Raw genomic sequence first — 19,017 nt, 5'->3', positions numbered from 1 at the left:
GGGCTGCTGTTTGTGCGGGTAAAGATGCTAAAGCGCTCCATTAATACGGCATTTGTAGAATTTGTAATTGTGCCTTACAAACATTTTACATTTCGCCATGTTTCAACCACTGGAGACAAGTAAACATGAAGATGACTGTGTGTTTTGGTCACTGTCAGAGATTGATGGATGCAGGTTTGTTGGCACAGAGGACGGCAGCGTCAGTGAAGTGTGAGGGAAGTTACACCTGTGACAGATTTGGGCCAAGTCGACCACAAGAGCAGTTACTTAGACAGACAAACACACCCAGAGAGAAAGACACACCCCCATGCACACACACACTTCTCATCTCCATGTGACCTGTCTGGCATGGGTGATTGTCACACTGGTCATCGGCCATTAAGAGGCAGCTTGTAAATAACACCACGTATTCTCTGCAGGGAACGGACGGGGGCATTCCCAGTTTATGCCTATCGGGTTGTCACAGCTGCTTTGTACGTGAAACGAGGGGGGTTGCAAACAGAAAACAAAATTGCACCAGGACAAGAAAAAAGTCCTTCAACACGACCTCATCTTCTATCTGCAGATCACTACGTTACAACCCCCACCACACCCTGAACTAGTGACGACGGGAGCTTGATGCAACATCCCATCGAACACTCACCGTGTCCCTTAGTATAAAAGTTTTAGTCATTTAAGACAGGATAACGGATGACGTGTACAGGACAAATCAACACAAACATATTGTACAATTACAATAAAATGATTACAGTAGCAGTGGAACCTGTGATAGAGACAGAGAGACACAGATCCACAGCGGCAGCAAATCATAAACTAACTATAAACTGTGATGGAGATATGGTAACAATAATGACAGCAGCAGCCACGATCCACGAGAACCTGCTGCACAGAAACTTTAGAAGAAGTTTAGTTAGTAACATGCATTAATGAGACATGAATGTTTACAGGTGGTGTCAGACCGGGTTACATTTGTAATCATAACCCCCCCGGTTTATGGGAGTGCATATAAGGGTCGATAATACTGTTTATTTATGGGATTTATTCAGTGACCACCATAGATCTGGTTAGTTATGTAACTACTTAACCCATGTTGCTGTTAGATGCGTGATTTAACCACACTACATACACTTCACTACCTCTGTCCCTGTAGTATGTATAGATAGATAGATAGATAGATAGATAGATAGATAGATAGATAGACAGACAGACAGACAGACAGACAGACAGACAGACAGACTTTATTCATCCCAAGCTGGGTAATTACAGTGCAGCAGCAGCATTACACACAGTGACGATAGACAACATAAGAATAAAAATATAAAGAACAAACTATACATAATAAAATATCAAAACAACAATAGTAAATAAAAAATATTGTACAAAAGTATATAACGGTACAGCAAATTGGACATGTTGATTTGGTGCAAAGTAAGAAAGGAGAAATGTGCCGTGAGTTTTTAGCTGTTATTATACAGGGTGCTGGCAGAGCTACTCTGTTAACCCCAAGAAACATTAGCTACCACTGTGAGGTGAATATCTGACGGGGGGTGATGACAGTCAGAAATCCTGAGCATTGGCTAAAATAAATACTAATACCTATCCACTGATGACTCAAACTTAAAAGTAGCAGTGTAACACAAACCCTATTATGCTGTCTGACCTTTGCAGGGGCTGAAATGAAGCCGTGAGAAACAACAATGACGGGCTAAATCTGTTTTTTTTTATCCGTTAGTCTGTCTTAAATGACTAAAACTTTTATACTAACGGTGAGTGTTCGATGGGATGTTTGCATCAAGCTCCCGTCGTCACTAGTTCAGGGTGTGGTGGGGGTTGTAACGTAGTGATCTGCAGATAGAAGATGAGGTCGTGTTGAAGGACTTTTTTCTGTCCTGTGCAATTTTGTTTTCTGTTTGCAACCCCCCTTGCGTTCACATACAAAGCAGCTGTGACAACCCGATAGCGCATTAACTGGGAATGCCCCCGTCCGTTCCCTGCAGAGAATTACGTGGTGTTATTTACAAGCTGCCTCTTAATGGCCGATGACCAGTGTGACAATCACCCATGCCAGACATGTCACATGGAGATGAGAAGTGTGTGTGTGCATGTGTGTGTGTCTTTCTCTCTGTGTGTGTTTGTCTGTCTAAGTAACTGCTCTTGTGGTCGACTTGGCCCAAATCTGTCACAGGTGTAACTTCCCCTCACACTTCACTGACGCTGCCGTCCTCTGTGCCAACAAACCTGCATCCATCAATCTCTGACAGTGACCAAAACACACAGTCATCTTCATGTTTACTTGTCTCCAGTGGTTGAAACATGGCGAAATGTAAAAATGTTGTAAGTGCACAAATTACAAATTTTATTAATGGAGCGCTTTAGCATCTTTACCCTGCACAAACAGGCAGCCCTCATTAGGGTAGTGAGCTGCTATAAGCAGATGCTTTGTTGATCAAAGCTGTCTTAAAGACCTTTAAAGAAAAGTGTAAACGAGGACCTATGTTCATGTATTCTCTCTTTGTTTTATTGTGTTTCCTGTAAATTGACCCTTATTTTTAGGCTTCCCCTGTAATATGTGTCATTCTCTCCCCCAATGACATGTCCGATAAGTCACAGGAGCGCCTCCTCCTCGGTCGACAACAGTGTCATGTTGTCATTTCCCCGGCAGTCTATTTCTGTGACCTAACGCCGCCACACGAGTATTAAACTCACCGCGGAGTCGCGCATCCTCATCTTGTAAACCGCAAAGCACCGCCACAGACAAAAGAGGTTCAGTGCATTATTTATATGCTGTTACTCTTTAACAAAAGCATGAACTTTCTTTTCACTTTCTCCGGTGGCTCTGTGGAGAGGAAAAAATGCCCCGGGGGCGTTTTAATAAAGCGCTTTAGCTTTTAGAAACTCTCCGAAAAATCAGGTAGCTGGTAGCAGGATGGGAGTCAACAGCTTGAGTGGAGTACTTCAGGACACCTCAGTTAGACAGACATCAGTCTGACGTCTTTGAGTTGAAGTTTTTCTAATACTCATATATAATATTTGTTGAGATGGTGATGAATATTATGTTATTTACATTTACTAGAGATCAGTTTAAAGTCTCTGAGTCGCCATCATCAAATAAGTGATGGAAAATAATTGTGATTGTCTGTGTCTGTGACATGAGTATTGCATTTACGACACAGTGATCTCTATATTGAATGTTATGGCACTGCACATTCATTTTTAATCATGTCAGGGCACACAACAGTCTGAAAGTACCTGCAGTGCATTGTGTGCATGACTAACTGCTCTGTATAACTTTCATTTATTCTTCTGTGTTGTTCTGGGTGTGCCAAGCAAAAGGCAAACACACACACACACCTTGATCAACATTTCTTCTTAAAGCAACATCCCAGATTAGAGTTTTACTTTCTTGTCTGCTTGCATATGTAATTAGTTTGTTGTTTGTTGACGGATTTCACAGCAACACTGTTATAAAGTATAGTCTAAATACTTTGTATCTTAACTAATGTACCAGCTGTGGCTGCTCACATTCCCGATCTTCCAGCCTGCTGGCATTTCAGTGGTTGAACAAAAAAAAAGTGTAATTTCCAAATCACTACACTGTTATTTTGTAACTCTGACAGTCAGGAATGCGTTGGAAGCCTGCAGGGCATGGTTGGCGGTAATGAAAGGGGATTAATTCGTCATCTCTGTAAATAAAATTTCGCGTATGTGGCACGTATTTTTCCAGATCGGAGTTCAGCACTTTTGGTGAATTAAAATATCTGATGTTTAGTCAAGGTGCGGCCCAGATTTGTTCAAAGAACAAAACACATGTTGGATCGCAGCCTGCATTATTTGCGAGGTGCTGCTGCTGCTGCGGTGTTATGACACTGTGCAGTCCAGAGCATGACTGGTTTTCATTGCCTTTCGCAGCAACTCCATTAAAAGTGTTTTAAAAATGTCCGTGACGTAGGTGGTCCGCAGCGTTGCCATGGATGTGTGTTGTGCAGTCAGTCTGTGGTTACTGAAAACAACCTACAGTAACGAGTCCTAAGTCAGGAAGACCCCCTTTTGGGCCCATGCTCTTATCTGTTGCCTGCTGCACCTGTGAAAGAGCTCAGGAAGAAGTCTGTGTACCTCTCACTTAAGACTTAAGACTCCTGCTTAGGACACTGACATGAAGTGCACTATTTGTGGTGCATTTATTCAAGCCGCGCATTGCAGGTTGAGGGCGTGTGCTCGGGCCGTGCAGGCCAGCTGGGCTTGACATCAATAACTCATCAGGCCTGAGTGAACTCACTGATAGAGACGAGAAGCTGATACAGTATCAGTTCTTTCAAGTTACATTTTGTGATTAATGGTTACTTTTAATGCCGTCGATACTGATGCTTGATGTAGGTCAGAGTTTCTGTTTGGAGGGTGAAACAGCATTTTGCTTCTTTTTCCTGGATGATGTTGATCCAGATGCTGTTGATTCTACAGAGAAGAATGAGACTCAGCGCTCAGCTGAATGATGGTGCCACGTTGTTATTGCATCTCCACACTATTGGTTCCATATGTAGCCGTTTGGAGCAGCTTTTTTAATACTAGTAGTATTAGTGTATAAAATCTAGATATTTATGATGTTCAGCACAGTTTTTGATCCTGTCCTGATCTACTAGCTCTGCTTTAAACTGCTTCTGTATCTTCCTCTCTTTTCTCCAACAGCACCAGCAGACGCTACTAAACCAATTGAGGGAGGTCACAGGCACCACAGATGTTCAGCTGCTTCAGCAGGCCCTGCAGGTCCGTCATGAAACACGTGCATTGTAGACCTCCATATCAGGGCTGATGCGTATAAATGTAGACACGCTGTTCTTTCTGTCCATCAGTTATCTCGGTTTACAAGCTGCTTGTACAGCAAACATCTCACAGAAGCATCATCACAAAGCTAAATGACATGCAAGCAAGCCTCAATTGAAACAGGCAGGCCGTCTAGTCGAGTGTTCCCACTGCTTGTTTTTCAGTGTCACTGTATATAGGTATCATAGGCCTTAACTAAACACACTGTTGTCGCAGGTAAGCAATGGAGACCTGGCCGAGGCTGTGGCGTATCTGACGGAGAAGAACGCCAAGGTTCCGCAGCAAGATGAGACGACATACTACCAGACATCCCAGGTGGCCAGCGACAGATATATCAGCGTGGGCAGCCAGGCAGACACGAGTGAGCAGCTTACTTAAACTTTTGGCTAAGAAGTTCTGGACACTGCACGGAGATGATTAAAAGAAAAAAGGAAACATATCCGCTCAGTTTCGTAACACGAATTGATTCAAACCGTGTTTCTTTGTGTGCGTTCTCTTAATGCAGACGTGATTGACCTGACTGGGGATGATAAAGATGACCTGCAGAGGGCTATTGCCCTCAGCTTGGAGGAGTCCAACCGGGCTTTCAGGGAGACAGGCATCACTGATGAGGAGCAGGCCATCAGCAGGTGGGCTCAGCATTACTCAGCATTACTCACTGATAACAAGCATGCCAAGAAATTCTGTAGCTAACATCTGACCGCTTAAAAAAAAAAAAAAACATTGCACCAAACCTCGGATGAATATCCACACTTACCACCTACATTGCCCAGGGTGTGATGAAGATATATTTTTATTTATTTATTTGTGTTGTGTAATGCTGAATTCTTCAGTGTAGTGTGGTGAAAAATCAAAATCAAAATCAGATCCTTTCTTTACTGAACTGTACTGTGCCGGCTAACGCTTCACACTGACAGCCAGGCTCTACACTGGGAGAAATTCACTCCATAAGCAGGTGGAAATAAGAGTGTGCAAAGGTGAAAAATGATTTGATAAGACCAGAGATTGACACCCTGGTTGGCAAAATACACGGTTTCGCTCATCAGAATAGAACAGGGTACAAAACATTCAGCCTAACAGCTTCTCTTCTTTAGCCGGTACTCACCGTCACTTTCACCGGGTAAAATGACAAGCGGCGCTTGTGGCAGATCAGCCGACACTACTTAACATTAATTCCATAAGTAACTTGAAGACAGGCCAACGGCAAGCTTGGCTGCTGTTGGCTTTGTGAGCTCTCTGCTGCGCTCTGCAACCGAGTGACACGTCTTCTCTGTAGCAGATTGCAGCTAGAAAAGTTAAAGTTTTGAATCAAGACCGTAGATATTTGGATCACAGAGCCAGTGGAAAATAAGGTGTGTCACATGTCGTAGCTACAGCTGTTTTTCATTGTGTCAGATACAGTGCGGTTAATATAAGTATCAGATCGGACTAGGCAGAGCAGATACACAATGTGTAAGGACGTGGATCGGGATCTGAAACATTCCTGATTGTAGAAATAACGAGGTCAAACCAGATTATTCACAGCTGCCACAAAATGGCTACACATAACAACAAATGAATTCTGTCAGAGAAATGAGTAGACTCCTTGAAAGTAATTTAGTTTTGAAATTGGGTCTTTTTCACATTTCCAGACTAGGTTTGAGGTTTAATGTCATTTGAATAAGAATAATAAAGGTGGAATGAATATATCGGACACGTCACAACCACTTTAACCCCTTTAAGAGTCATACTTTCTCCTTTCATCCACCGTCCACCTGCCTCGTAATAAATGTGATTCATTTGTAATTTCACGATAAAAGACAGAAAAAGCCTTATGAACATTACATTTTTAAATCACAACCCTTAATATCAAGTACAATATGACCTGACTGAAGCACAATACCACAGAGCCACTATCCGGCAGTTTAATTAAACCCCGTTCTGACTGAACCGATGCGGACCGTTGAGATAAGCCCATCTAATTGCTAAGTTTATACAGGGACATGTCGCTTTGGAGAAACAACTTTTGAACTCTATTTCAGTCGAAGGATTCAGTTTCAATCAGATGAGAAGCATTGTGGCATAGCTTTGCACGAGTTTTTAGAAGATCCAGTGGAGGATAAAGTGTAACAGGGGAGCCAGTGAGTGATGAGGCGTCTAATCTGCTCTCCCTGCTGTGAAATGAACATACAATAATTGTACTTAAAGCTGGTAATTCCTCTATTCCCTTTGGGTTCATTTGGGCCTTACAAATGTAGTGGGGAATGAGAAAAAATGTTTTTTTGTGTTTTTGTCTTCCTCTTTATTGTTTTTAGAGTCTTGGAGGCCAGCATAGCGGAGAACAAGGCAAGTCTGAAGCGCACCCACACAGAAGTATGGAGCGATTCACCCAACCCGCACGACAGGAAGCGGATAGACAACTGCCCCGTGGGGCTGAAGAATGTTGGCAATACCTGCTGGTTCAGTGCTGTCATACAGGTGGGCACACACACAAACATACATACTCCCATGAAAAACATTATTTGAAATGCAATCAAACCCTTTTCTTACGATGTCTGTGTGCTTGGCTTCTTGTCGCACATTTCTCTTAAACCTTTCTTTGACTATAGGAAACGTGCTAAGGCTCCTAACTTCAGTTTCTTAGTGCATTCCTATTTAGTTGCATGTAATTGTCTCGATGCAGGAATCAGCACTTTAATCTGCCACAGTCAGTCAGAGAGAGTCATCAAAATGTTTATATGCTGGAAACTTTTATATGCCAGCTGTCACGAAGACTTAGCTTCTTGTATGATTGCGGAGTCACTGGTATAATGTGACCTGAGCTGAAATATGCCACATGAACACTGGATACACCATCACATGGTGGCTGGCTCCTGTGTGTAATGTAACCCCCCCACCCTTGAAAGGAAGGCACTGCTCGAACCTGACCCTGCTGCACGGCCGTAAACAACTTTCTCTTTTTTTTTTTTTTCCTGACATCTTGACAACTTTTATATTCACTTTCTCTCAAACAAAACAGAAAGTAAAGATCATGACCCGACGTCAAAGCAGCGAGCTCAAGCGGCTCTTGTTATTGCTGTCACTGGCGTGTGACCGTGTGCAGCTTTATGTTTCATGTAACCGAATCACATCAAACTCAGGCAGATATTCTGTTATATAAAACATTCTGCAGTGTGCACTTATTCCCCTACTTTCCCACCTCAGGTTGTTTTTCAGCACTTTTATCACATGACGCAACAAGAAGCGTCTCCCTATTCGAGTAATAAGGGAAGGTTTATGTCATATTTGTGCATACGCTAGCTTTAATTTCTTTTTTTTATGCAGTACAGCCAGCAGAAGCATGGGATAGATAGGATTTCAGGGGTTTGGATTACTAAAGGAGAGGTCTTAATATAAAGAAGAACATTTTTTGAGTTTTTGATTCGAAAATTAGTTTTAATTTTAAGGAAAATGTAGAAAAGTAGTGTGAATGATTTCTTGAAACTGTGTGCCAGTTATTGCAGCGTCCTTGCTTTGCAGATTGGATCGCCGCACTGAGCAAGGCCTCCATCAATGAAGACATTCATTTCAAGTGCAGTTCATCATGGCTGTTCTCTGAAAATGTATATGGGTCAGAGCTGTCTTATCACTGAATGTCACTAACATGTCTTTATCCCTCTTCGACCTCCAGTCTCTGTTCAACCTGCTGGAGTTCCAGAGGCTGGTGCTCAACTACTCGCCACCGGCCAGAGTCCACGACCTGCCTCGCAACCAAAAGGTGAATCCTCCACCTTTCTTGTCAGAGGGAAATGAAGCAGCGGTGTGATGTCTTTTTATTTTATTTTTTTAAACCTCACATCAGCTTCGTTTGTAGCATTCTATAGCTTATCACAGCAGCTAGCACTGCTTTAGCTCAGAGGGCCTGACCCTCTTTTCGAGCTGCGAGCCGTCGTTCAGCAGCTGTGTGATTTTTGCCCTCGGGTCACAGCAGCTTACCGTTTTGCCCCCTTACGGTTCACATAACTCACTGCTAGCAGGCTACAGGCGGTGCCATCTAGCGTGAAATGTTGTTTCTCCTGCAGGACAGAAACGAAACACACAGAGTGTTTTGATTGATCCCGAAGTGCTTCGAATTCGAGACGCTCAAATTTGTCTAGCCACAGTCGACGCAACATTAGCAGAACAGCTCTCAGCGTGTTTTCTTTGTCCCCACCGAGCGCTCTCCATAGGGTTAGCAGTCTGTTGCTAATCTGCTCTAAGCCTCTGCTGTGGAAGTGTAGCTCGGGGCAGTCATCTCTTCATATCAGTTCCTTTGGTCCTAATCACTGACCTTTTTACTTTAGCTGTGCCAGACGGCGTCATCTCATCTCATCTAATCTTTACATCGGCATCTCCTCGGCAAGGCCCTGTTCAGACCAAATCAAGCGTTGCAAACAGCAGGGTTGTGTTTATCTGTGCCGAACATAACCGATATGAAACAATCAGAAATTAACTTTTTTTTTTTATTCTCTTATTTACCGACCTTCTCGACAACAAGCGCTCCCTCACTCTCACCACTGCTCTCTCTCTCTCGTAGTTTAGTTCATCAACTCATGGAGGAGTTTGACCAGTCTGATTGTCGGATTGGCCACCGCAGTGTGACATCAGGTTGCGTTTTTCCAAAAGTTAAATCAGGTTGCTGCGTTTTTTCCACAGGGCCGGATTTGGTCTGAAATTTGCCTAATGAAGTCGTTGTCAAATGACACTTGATACTACTTCCAGTATATAATACCAGTATCTTCACCCCAGCCGTAAAACTGAGCTTGCTACAGCGTCCGGAAGACAGTATTGTTGGAGGGCATCCGTTGATCAGGTTAATATTACTTCCGTAAGTGAGTGAAGTGTGTTTTTGTAGGTCAATAGAGTGATGACTCTTCTTTTATACAGGAGTATAAAAGAAAAGTGCTTTCCCTTTTTTCCAAATAAATCGACACCTTAACTAAAAAGAGCTCCACGACTAAATCATTTCCCTAAAACAGCCGAACACTGTAGTACTACTGTGATTTGACCTCGATTCACTAAATTGTTGTTTGTGGTTCTCTGACCAGGAGCACAGGAACCTGCCCTTCATGCAGGAGCTGAGGAACCTCTTCTCCCTCATGGTGGGGTCCAAGAGGAAATACGTGGATCCGTCACGAGCTGTGGAAATTCTCAAGGACGCCTTCAAGTCCAGCGAGTCGCAGCAGGTAAGCCTCCGTCTGCCATAACCTGATCGGCATAATGATTAACGTCAACATCATGCAGGCGAGAGATCGTGTTTTTATGTAACTGCATTAATATCTCCTGCTGATAAAAAGCAGAGAGATGGCAGTTCCTTTACATATTCACCACACAAGCGTTTCAGTCAGTTTGGCACATCACACCTAATAAATGTGAATACTTTCCGTGGAAACGTCTGCGTTTGTGTTGGTATCATTCCGCTTCTGCCCTATAGAAAAATACACACTTTCTCACTGTTTGCACATCCCAGAAATATCTAATCCCCTTTTGTGCCGAGTCCTTTCAGCTGCAGGCACGACTGCTCCATCCTGTTGTCATTCCCACTGACTCAGCTCTGCTGAATCCAAGATACTTAACCTCTTTTATCTATAACTATTAATCCCCAAGCCCACATCATCCCCTCTGAACTTTGCAAAAAAAATAATATTGACTAGGAATTAGCTGTGCCTATGTCCTATAATGTGACGTACGCATGTCAAGCGTACCAAACTGTACCGTTCTTCTCCTTACATAAGCATTCACACTAAGCCTGTGTCTGTGCAGAGGTTAACTGAGGTCAGCCTTCTGGCCTCTGTACTCATCAGTCATGTCACAACTGTTAGTCATGTTGGATAGGCATTGACCTGAATCAGTAGCTGGCATTGATGTCTGAGAAAGAGAGAGAGGCCTCATGGCATCCAGGTTTCATTTGAAGTTGAGCAATCAGTGAACTCCTCCGTCAAAGCTCAGCAGAAGCCAGACATGGCATTGATTTGACTGATTCTTGCTTGTAGTTTGACTCTGTGACCCCCCTGTCCTAAAGGCACCCCCATAATTGTTCATCTTGTATGTATGATTGTATTCTGCTCAACAGCAGGATGTGAGCGAGTTCACCCACAAGCTGCTGGACTGGCTGGAGGACGCCTTCCAGATGAAGGCAGAGGAAGACAGGTAACCACAGCTCTTTGTATCCAGATGCCACTGCCAAAGAATCAAATGTACATTATTAACTGAATCAAAGATGCTCTCTAAATAACTCTGTCCTCTGTTTTTTGAATACCACATTTGTTCTTTTGCCTTCAGGGAGGGAGAGAAGCCAAAGAACCCCATGGTGGAGCTCTTCTACGGCCGCTTCCTTGCTGTGGGTGTCCTGGAAGGTGAGATGAGGTGTTAAATTAAAACCAATAAGGAGAAAAAGTGAGGGGGGTAGCCAGAGAATCACAGAGAGAGATAAAGCATTAGCATGGTCTGATTGCTGCTGCCAGAAAGCAAGCAAGTCCTTGCCCCTAGTAATGAAAGATGACCTTGTCTTAATGAGATGTGGGCCATGTAAAAGAGGAGAGCGCTTGCATTGATCGCGGAAGACCTTGATGGCTGATTGACATTGTGCTTATTATGCATGACAATACTGGCCCAAAGCCACCAAAAGCTGGGCCAGTGGACTCTGCTGCTCATAAAATGACCTTAATGCCTCATCTGCATGTCCCCTAGCAACTCTTTTCTTTTTTTCTTTTTTTTTTTTGTGGGGGGGGCTTTTCATCAGTCGTCGATGCGGTGGAGGTCTGTGCAGCTGTTTAATTATGAGTGACTGCTGAACAAGTGAAAATCAGCTTGGATGCAAACGAGTGTGAAATGGCTCATTATTGCTTTTTCTTTCATGCCTTTCCAACTCTTTTGGCACAGCGTTGACCTATTTACAGTATGTGATATGATCTATAAGGACACACGCAATTACCTCTTGGGGTTAACCCCAAACCGCTCTCAGGTCAGCAGATCTGATGTTTTATTAATGAGTTGTTTGTGCCTGTAATTCCACAGGTAAAAAGTTTGAAAACACCGAGATGTTTGGGCAGTACCCACTGCAGGTGAATGGCTTCAAGGATCTCCATGAATGTCTCGAGGCGGCGATGATCGAAGGCGAGATCGAGTCCCTGCACTCGGCAGAGAACTCACCCAGGTCCGGCCAGGAGGTCAGTGCCAAAGCAGGATGACAGCAAGTGATAAAAAGTTAAAGTCAAAGACTCTTTCACGAAACAACCATCAGCACCACCTGTCAGTCGCACTTTTCATAATCAGGTTAAATAATTTGGGCTTGTGTGGTGGATCCTCTCCGAAGGGTTCACCTCCTTGCCCTTATGTGACACCTGCGCTATTCTGGGTGTGACCTCTGGTTAGCTGTAGCCTTGCCGACGCCGTCCCACAGCAGCTGGGAGCAGCTAATTAACCAGGCCAGTGCACAGATGAGTATGGCAGCGAGCCCTCTAGAAAAGCCTCAGCCATCAGCACAAGGGAGCACCAGAGACGGAGCAGGAGAGACGCTCCGTCCACATCTTACAGAAATACAGGGGGATGAAATTTAGGCACACCCCGAAACCTTCTGAATTGGAACTGGTTCTAAATTTGTAATATCCCAGATCATTCTGTCAGTCCTTGAAGAAACCAGTGAGCGAGTTTAGTAGGTTGGAGAACATGGTTTGTGTAAATTATAGCCACACACGCGGCCTCTCCTCTGACTGTGCCTCCTGCTGTGTTTGACCGATGGCGGGGTTGAGCTCCTCCACCACACACACATAGGGCAAACACATACACGGGTTCTCAGGGGATCCACACAGAACTGTTGAGTTTGCTGTAAATGAAACTGAAAGCAGTTTCCTTTTAATTAAGGTATGACAATGACAAATCAGCACCCCACAAAAAGTCTTCTCAGACGGGGACGTTCTAGACATCGGTGACCGGTGAATGTTTCAACAACTCTGCAGGGACGATGCCTTTAACCAGCTGCCTGTCACATGATAAGAGAATTAATTTCAAGAGCAACATCTAATTTTCTTTCAGCACTGGTTCACAGAACTCCCTCCCGTGTTGACCTTTGAACTGTCGAGATTTGAATTTAACCAAGCGCTGGGACGACCCGAGAAGATCCACAACAAGCTCGAGTTTCCCTCGATGCTCTACATGGACAGGTAATAGAAATGTTAGCACTGACCTTTATCGTGCAATCTCCGATGTTTATCTCTGCGGGAAATAAGATATAAGAAATGCCAAGTGTCTTTAAGACTGTCGTCTTTGCTGTGGTCTTCATAGGTACATGGACAGAAACAGGGAAATAACCAGGATCAAGAGGGAGGAGATCAGGAGGCTGAAAGAGCACCTGACACTGCTTCAGCAGCGACTGGAGAGGTACTACTTGTCCACCAGTACTTGTTTATTAAGCCAAGGTCGACAAAGCTCTGCAGACAGCCATGGAGAGTAATTTCTCACTCTGACTGCCCTCTCTTCGTCTGTCATCGTGCCCTCTATTCTTACGTCTCTCTCTCTCTCTCTTTGCTTCCCTGCATCTCTTTGACACTCCTGTTTTCTCTCCGCGTTCTCTCTCTCAGGTATCTGAGTTATGGCTCAGGCCCCAAGAGGTTTCCTCTGGCAGATGTCCTCCAGTATGCCATGGAGTTTGCCTCCAGTAAGCCAGTGTGCACCTCCCCGGTGGAAGACATCGACTCATCAGCACCTCCCGGTGGCACAACAGGGCAACAGCTGCCCCAGCCAAGGCAAGTTTCATAACAGATGGCCTGCCGTTCTCCGTCACTGCTTCTCCTCTTTCCATCATTTGCTCTGTTAGTTTCAGGAGAATGAATCAGGTGAGGGTGAGAGGCGTGAGTAAAGAGAGGGCACAAACAGAGAAACAATGAGAACATTGACTGATGAATGCTGTTTGTTCATGAGTAGGTGGATATTCATGATGACAAGATGGTGGCAATAGCACATCAGACTACAGGTGATGTAACACTGTCAGGTGTTCACCTGGACAGGAACTTTCATAAAATCACATTTTTTATAAAGATGATTTAAATAATTTGTTTAACTGCAATATGATTTTGGCCACTCGGGGCAGTGGAAACAAGCTGTAAATACAGCACTGACATATCATCTTTTAAGTTGACGTGGTAAAGTTAAACATCCAGTAGTTACGGAGCAACGTTGGCGTTCATTTGTGTTCACAAACGTAAAACAAACATAACGTTTTATGGTCTTTACGGCGGTTTCTACCAGATCTTGAGGAAAATATCTGGTTCTTCATCTCTGTCTGGATTTGGTGGTGAGAAGGTGCTCAGAGCTAAAAACCGCCTTGTATGCCTGAAAATGTGTCACCAGCACGTTATCATTTTTGACTTTAAACGAAAAATCTGTTACAAATAACTACGAGATGGATTGACAGAGACAATTGTGACCCTCGCACTTTTCGTTGTCATTGTAGTTTGATTATTAGTTATTATATATACTAATATAAACTAATAATCAAACTACTAAACTACTGCATACTTTATAATCCACACAGGTTCACACCCCTCAAACAGCACTGAGTTACTTTTTCATTTTTTCATGCTGCATAAAGGGAGTTCTTGAAACATTGGACCAGGCACATTTTTATTTTATTTTGTTTTTTAAACATTTTATTGTCTCTCGCCCTGCAGCACAGCCGAGCAGGACTCCTTGCCTCCCCTTGAGAGCTCAGGTCCTGCCTCAGTCCCCAGCACAGCTCCCTCTGCAGCCCAGCAGCAGAGAGTACCCATCCATAAGCCCTTTACCCAGTCCCGGTTACCCCCCGACCTCCCCATGCACCCTGCCCCACGCCACATCACAGAAGAAGAGTTGAGGGTGCTGGAGAGCTGCTTGCATCGCTGGAGGAGTGAAGTGGAAAATGACACCCGTGGTAGGTTTACCTTTTGTGATGTCTGTTGGTTTCTCTGTAATATTTCAAAAGTAAACGTTAGATTGCAGCTTAATGAATTTTATATGTTCCGTCCACCAGATCTGCAGGGCAGTATAACCAGAATCCACAGAACCATTGAGCTAATGTACTCCGACAAATCAATGATGCAGGTGAACAGCACTCTTGTCTAATCGCTCATATTTGCAATACCAAAAGCAACATCAACAACTCCTTTTGTTATGTTAAATCTCCTCTGTGTCGTTCCAGGTTCCATACCGGCTTCACGCGGTCCTCGTCCATGAAGGCCAGGCTAATGCAGGCCACTACTGGGCTTACATCTACGACCCACATCAGCGTTGCTGGATGAAGTACAACGACATTTCTGTCACCAAGTCGTCCTGGGAGGAGTTAGTCAGGGACTCGTTCGGAGGCTACCGCAACGCCAGTGCCTACTGTCTCATGTATATTAACGACAAGAAGCCCTTTCTCATAGAAGGTACACACAAACCAAGGTCCAGTCAGCAAAAGTCCAGCAGTATCTTTGAAGCACAATAATGTTTACTGTCTCTTTCTGTTGTCTGTGCAGAGGAGTTTGATAAAGAAACAGGACAGATACTCAGCGGCATGGACAAACTGCCTCCAGACCTGAAGCATTACGTGAAGGAGGACAACGAGCTGTTTGACAAGGAGATCGACGAGTGGGACGCCCTGCAGGCCCACAAGGCCCAGCAGGAGAAGCTGGCCCTGGCTACAGCAGCCGCAGCCGCCTCGGCAGCATCCAGCACTTCCACTTCTTCCTCTTCCCCCCAGCCCATGAGTATTGAGTCCAGCCCTCCAGACAACGCAGGTCAGGGTCACGGGACTCGGAATACAGAGTAGAATACTTAATTGAGAATCAATACTTGGAAGGAAGATAGATATAGAAAACCTCTTGTTCCTAAGAGAGTTATAAAAGCATGAGGAAAATGACCTTGAAATATTAGCGTGCAGCCAACTCTGACTCTCTTTATATGACAGAAAAGGTCTTGACTAAAGAGTGCTGCTGGTATGAAAGTGAGCTGAGATATTTATCTTTCAGCCGACAGCACTAAAATGTATTTCTATTGAATTGTAGTCAACACACAGGATGATGATTGGCTAAATAAGGCAGCGAAGGATATTTGTTATTGGGCTGTTATTCAACCAAACATTTAGGAACCCAGATATATAACCTGAATTCACCTGTCCACAGTCAGAGATGTGTAATCCTGGACATTTGTAAATGTGATCAGTAATTCATTTGAAAATGCTGTTGTGCTCCCCTGCAGTTCCCCAGCAGGAACCCGAGTACATGGAGCAGCCGTCACCCACGAATGACTCCAAGCACCTGCAGGAGGACACTGAGCGAGCCATCGCCAGGGCTGCTGCAGAGCAGGAGGAGAGGAGCCCCGAAGCATTGTTAAATGCTGTATGTAAAACATGCAGAGACACAGCACAGCCACTCCCACACCAAGCCATTGTCACCCTTCATGTGAACATGTCAGTTTGTTAATATGAATCGACAAACTGAAGCTTAATACCTGTGTTTTAAAATTTAGTCTTCATTTCATCCACATTTTTCCCCTCGAGTAACTCAACTCACAGAACATCATTAGGTTCAGGATCCTGTTATACTTACAGTAATGTGGTGTCATTCTACTAAAACAGAGTGTTTATTTGCCAATACAAGAGCGTAAAGCTGCAATATTTAATATTTATTTATCTCACAGAGAATGCTCATTCGACTCTGCAGTTTCCTTCATCTCTTTGGTTTAATGAGGCCTTTTAGCTCAGTGTGTTTTCACCCTCACTGCTCTCGTCGTATCCCAGCAGGCAGCTGTCTTTTCAGCAGAAAACCTTTAATAGTCTATTGTTTGCTCCCCGCCCAGGACCATATAGTGACTAGCTGTTGAACACAGTGTAGAATTAAGCAGCCCGAAAAGAAGAGTATAATAGACGAGCTGGTCAGAAACACAACTCAATGAATCAGTGATAATAGAGTACGGGTGAGTTGTGTTTCCACTGCTGAGTTAATGCACAGTTTTCAAAACAGTATGACGTCTAACAAAGACTACTTACTGAAACCTCTGATCAGCTTCAGCTTTAGGGTGCGTCTGCATCAGAGAAATCTGGATTTGGTCCGTCATTGTTACAGTTAGATTGTGCAGAGAGAGGAGGTTGTTGCATCATCGGACATATGAGCATGTGAGTGTTGTTTTAAGAAACTTTAATCCCTAATTCCTGCTTATTTAACTTACCAACACTTAGAGTAGCAGACTTTTAGGAAAACTGCGTCAAATCTTGTAGTATTCAGATTTTAAATGATGAGCACTATTTTTCCAATATTTCACTGTATTTTCTGGCTCTACGTATAATGTTCTTTGCCTTACCATCACTACTCTATCCTTCCTGTTTCATCTGTCCCATTCTCTCTACAGTCTCTCCCCCCTCCCACCTCCCCTCAGCCTGAGGTCCAGGTGAGCACCTCCTCCACCCCTCCTCCTGACCTGGTCATGGAGGATGAGTCCCCTGGCCAGCGCACGGTAGAGGTGGCCATTCCTAATGTGGGGACCTTTGTCATTGAGTCAGAAGAGGGGGGGTATGATGACGAGGTAGCTCTCGCCCCAGACAAACCATCTTCTCCCCTTTTTTATTTTCTTTTTTTTTTGTGCTGAGAAATCTGTGCCTGTCTTTGATATATATGGAGTGAGAGCATCATTGCCCATTCACACGGCTCCGCACAAGGTTTTTCACACCTGAGAAAATCTGACTTTCGCTGCCAACTGATTTCAGGATTGGCTCGAGGCTGAAAATGCCGCGCAATAAGACTGACCTCTTTGTTGGCCTTCCTGCGTTACTCTTGTGTGAAAAGTCTCTCCCCGAGCCAGTCTGCATCTTGGCACAAAGGCAGGTTGACCTTTTTTTGCAGAATAGCTGAAGCTCTGCCTCTTCACACAAGCCACTCTCTCCTGTGGAAAAAAAGACAAGAACACGGGCTCAAGCTGTTGTATGTCGTCCATTTGATCCCCAACTCCCGCCTGTGTATAAACCCCGATGCACTTACATGGGATGTTTATTATAGTTTGCACAGATTTCATGCACTTATCATGGAATCATAGTTTCTTTTTATTTTTTGTTGGCTTGATAGCAGCAGTGGTTGTGGGTCAGTATGTGCTGCTGTTGTCAGTATTCCAGCCCGTCCCCCGTCCCCCTCCCCGTCCCCTCCATGCACTGTTGGCTATCTGTCACACGCAGCTGTCACATGGCCGCCTTGGTTTTCACACATTATCCTTGTGAGGATTGCGCATTGTGCCACTGAACTGAACTGACTGGCTGTGTCCCCCCCCCCCTCCCAATCGTGTCACTCTAACCAATGCATGGACTGCCGAGTGATGTCTAGCATGCCCTGACTGCGGTATGCTTTATTATAGCGCCTCAGTGCACATAACATAGCCGGTGGACCTCGCTCGGTTCGTCACGAGAACCTGTTGTTGTGTTTAACATGGTTCCTGCTTCCTGGGCAGGCAATGATGACCCCCAACATGCAGGGTATTATTATGGCCATTGGCAAATCCGGCAGCGTATATGAAAAGAATGGGCCTGAGGCAGCCTTTTTTAAGGTACACACTATCTCTCCTTTACCTCTGCTCATTCCACACTCACTCACCCTCTTCACCTCCATCCACCTTCTCTTTCTGTGTGTCCACTCCTTGTTCTTCTCATGTGTACTTTCTAGTATTACAGTAACCGAGGGGAAGTTATATTCAGTATTCAGACTCGTGCTGCACACATGCTCAGCTGTAAACTGTCACCAATAAGATAACTGATAACTTCACATTTTTGTATTTTAAAATATAATTTTATAACCTCTGTAGTTTACGCACACCTGAGGATCAGAACAGCTGAGCTCTATTGTTAACACAAATAAAACTAAAAGTTCTGACTGTTCAAGTGTTATTTTAAATGTTTATTAAACGCACTTTGGACTTTTGCATCAGAATTCAAAATAAATTATTTCTATCAACTGATAATCCAGTTCTAATCTAATTGTCAGAATAATATGAACACAATAATAATATAAAACATAATAATACAAATGTCCCATCCCTCGAAATCAGCTGCATCCAATCAGGAGGTCCGATGCTGCCAAAACCATCTTGTTTTGAATTTTCTGGGAACTAAATCTCAGAAATCAAATCAAATCTAATATATCAATGTGTTGAGAAAGATTTCCATAAGTTCACTACCTCAATAACAATCTGGTTAAATTGTTTATG

The 19,017-nt window shown here is 44.0% G+C and overlaps 1 protein-coding gene across 5 annotated transcripts in view; it reads left to right on the top strand.

The window, feature by feature from the left end:
• Window positions 1-19,017, top strand: part of usp25 (ubiquitin specific peptidase 25) — a 28,226-nt gene that overhangs the window by 3,014 nt on the left and 6,195 nt on the right. The window contains exons 2-21 of one of the 5 annotated variants that reach the window (XM_010745073.3): window positions 2,186-2,334; window positions 4,684-4,761; window positions 5,035-5,179; window positions 5,324-5,447; window positions 7,113-7,275; window positions 8,468-8,554; window positions 9,864-10,001; window positions 10,889-10,965; window positions 11,098-11,171; window positions 11,833-11,984; window positions 12,850-12,977; window positions 13,099-13,194; window positions 13,395-13,559; window positions 14,484-14,722; window positions 14,822-14,892; window positions 14,990-15,218; window positions 15,309-15,569; window positions 16,030-16,169; window positions 17,179-17,352; window positions 18,265-18,360. In XM_010745073.3, coding sequence (XP_010743375.2) covers window positions 2,314-2,334; window positions 4,684-4,761; window positions 5,035-5,179; window positions 5,324-5,447; window positions 7,113-7,275; window positions 8,468-8,554; window positions 9,864-10,001; window positions 10,889-10,965; window positions 11,098-11,171; window positions 11,833-11,984; window positions 12,850-12,977; window positions 13,099-13,194; window positions 13,395-13,559; window positions 14,484-14,722; window positions 14,822-14,892; window positions 14,990-15,218; window positions 15,309-15,569; window positions 16,030-16,169; window positions 17,179-17,352; window positions 18,265-18,360 — 2,658 coding nt within the window. In that variant the 5' untranslated portion in view covers window positions 2,186-2,313. The remainder of the gene's footprint in view (window positions 1-2,185; window positions 2,335-4,683; window positions 4,762-5,034; window positions 5,180-5,323; window positions 5,448-7,112; window positions 7,276-8,467; window positions 8,555-9,863; window positions 10,002-10,888; window positions 10,966-11,097; window positions 11,172-11,832; window positions 11,985-12,849; window positions 12,978-13,098; window positions 13,195-13,394; window positions 13,560-14,483; window positions 14,723-14,821; window positions 14,893-14,989; window positions 15,219-15,308; window positions 15,570-16,029; window positions 16,170-17,178; window positions 17,353-18,264; window positions 18,361-19,017) is intronic. The other 4 variants (XM_010745074.3, XM_010745072.3, XM_019255036.2 and 1 more) reach the window with 4 other exon arrangements.

This window comes from Larimichthys crocea, chromosome XXII, assembly GCF_000972845.2.
Source record: "Larimichthys crocea isolate SSNF chromosome XXII, L_crocea_2.0, whole genome shotgun sequence".
Classification (NCBI taxonomy): Eukaryota; Metazoa; Chordata; class Actinopteri; family Sciaenidae; genus Larimichthys; species Larimichthys crocea.
Note: the sequence above shows the minus strand (reverse complement) of the source record. Positions and strands in the feature narration are given on the sequence as shown.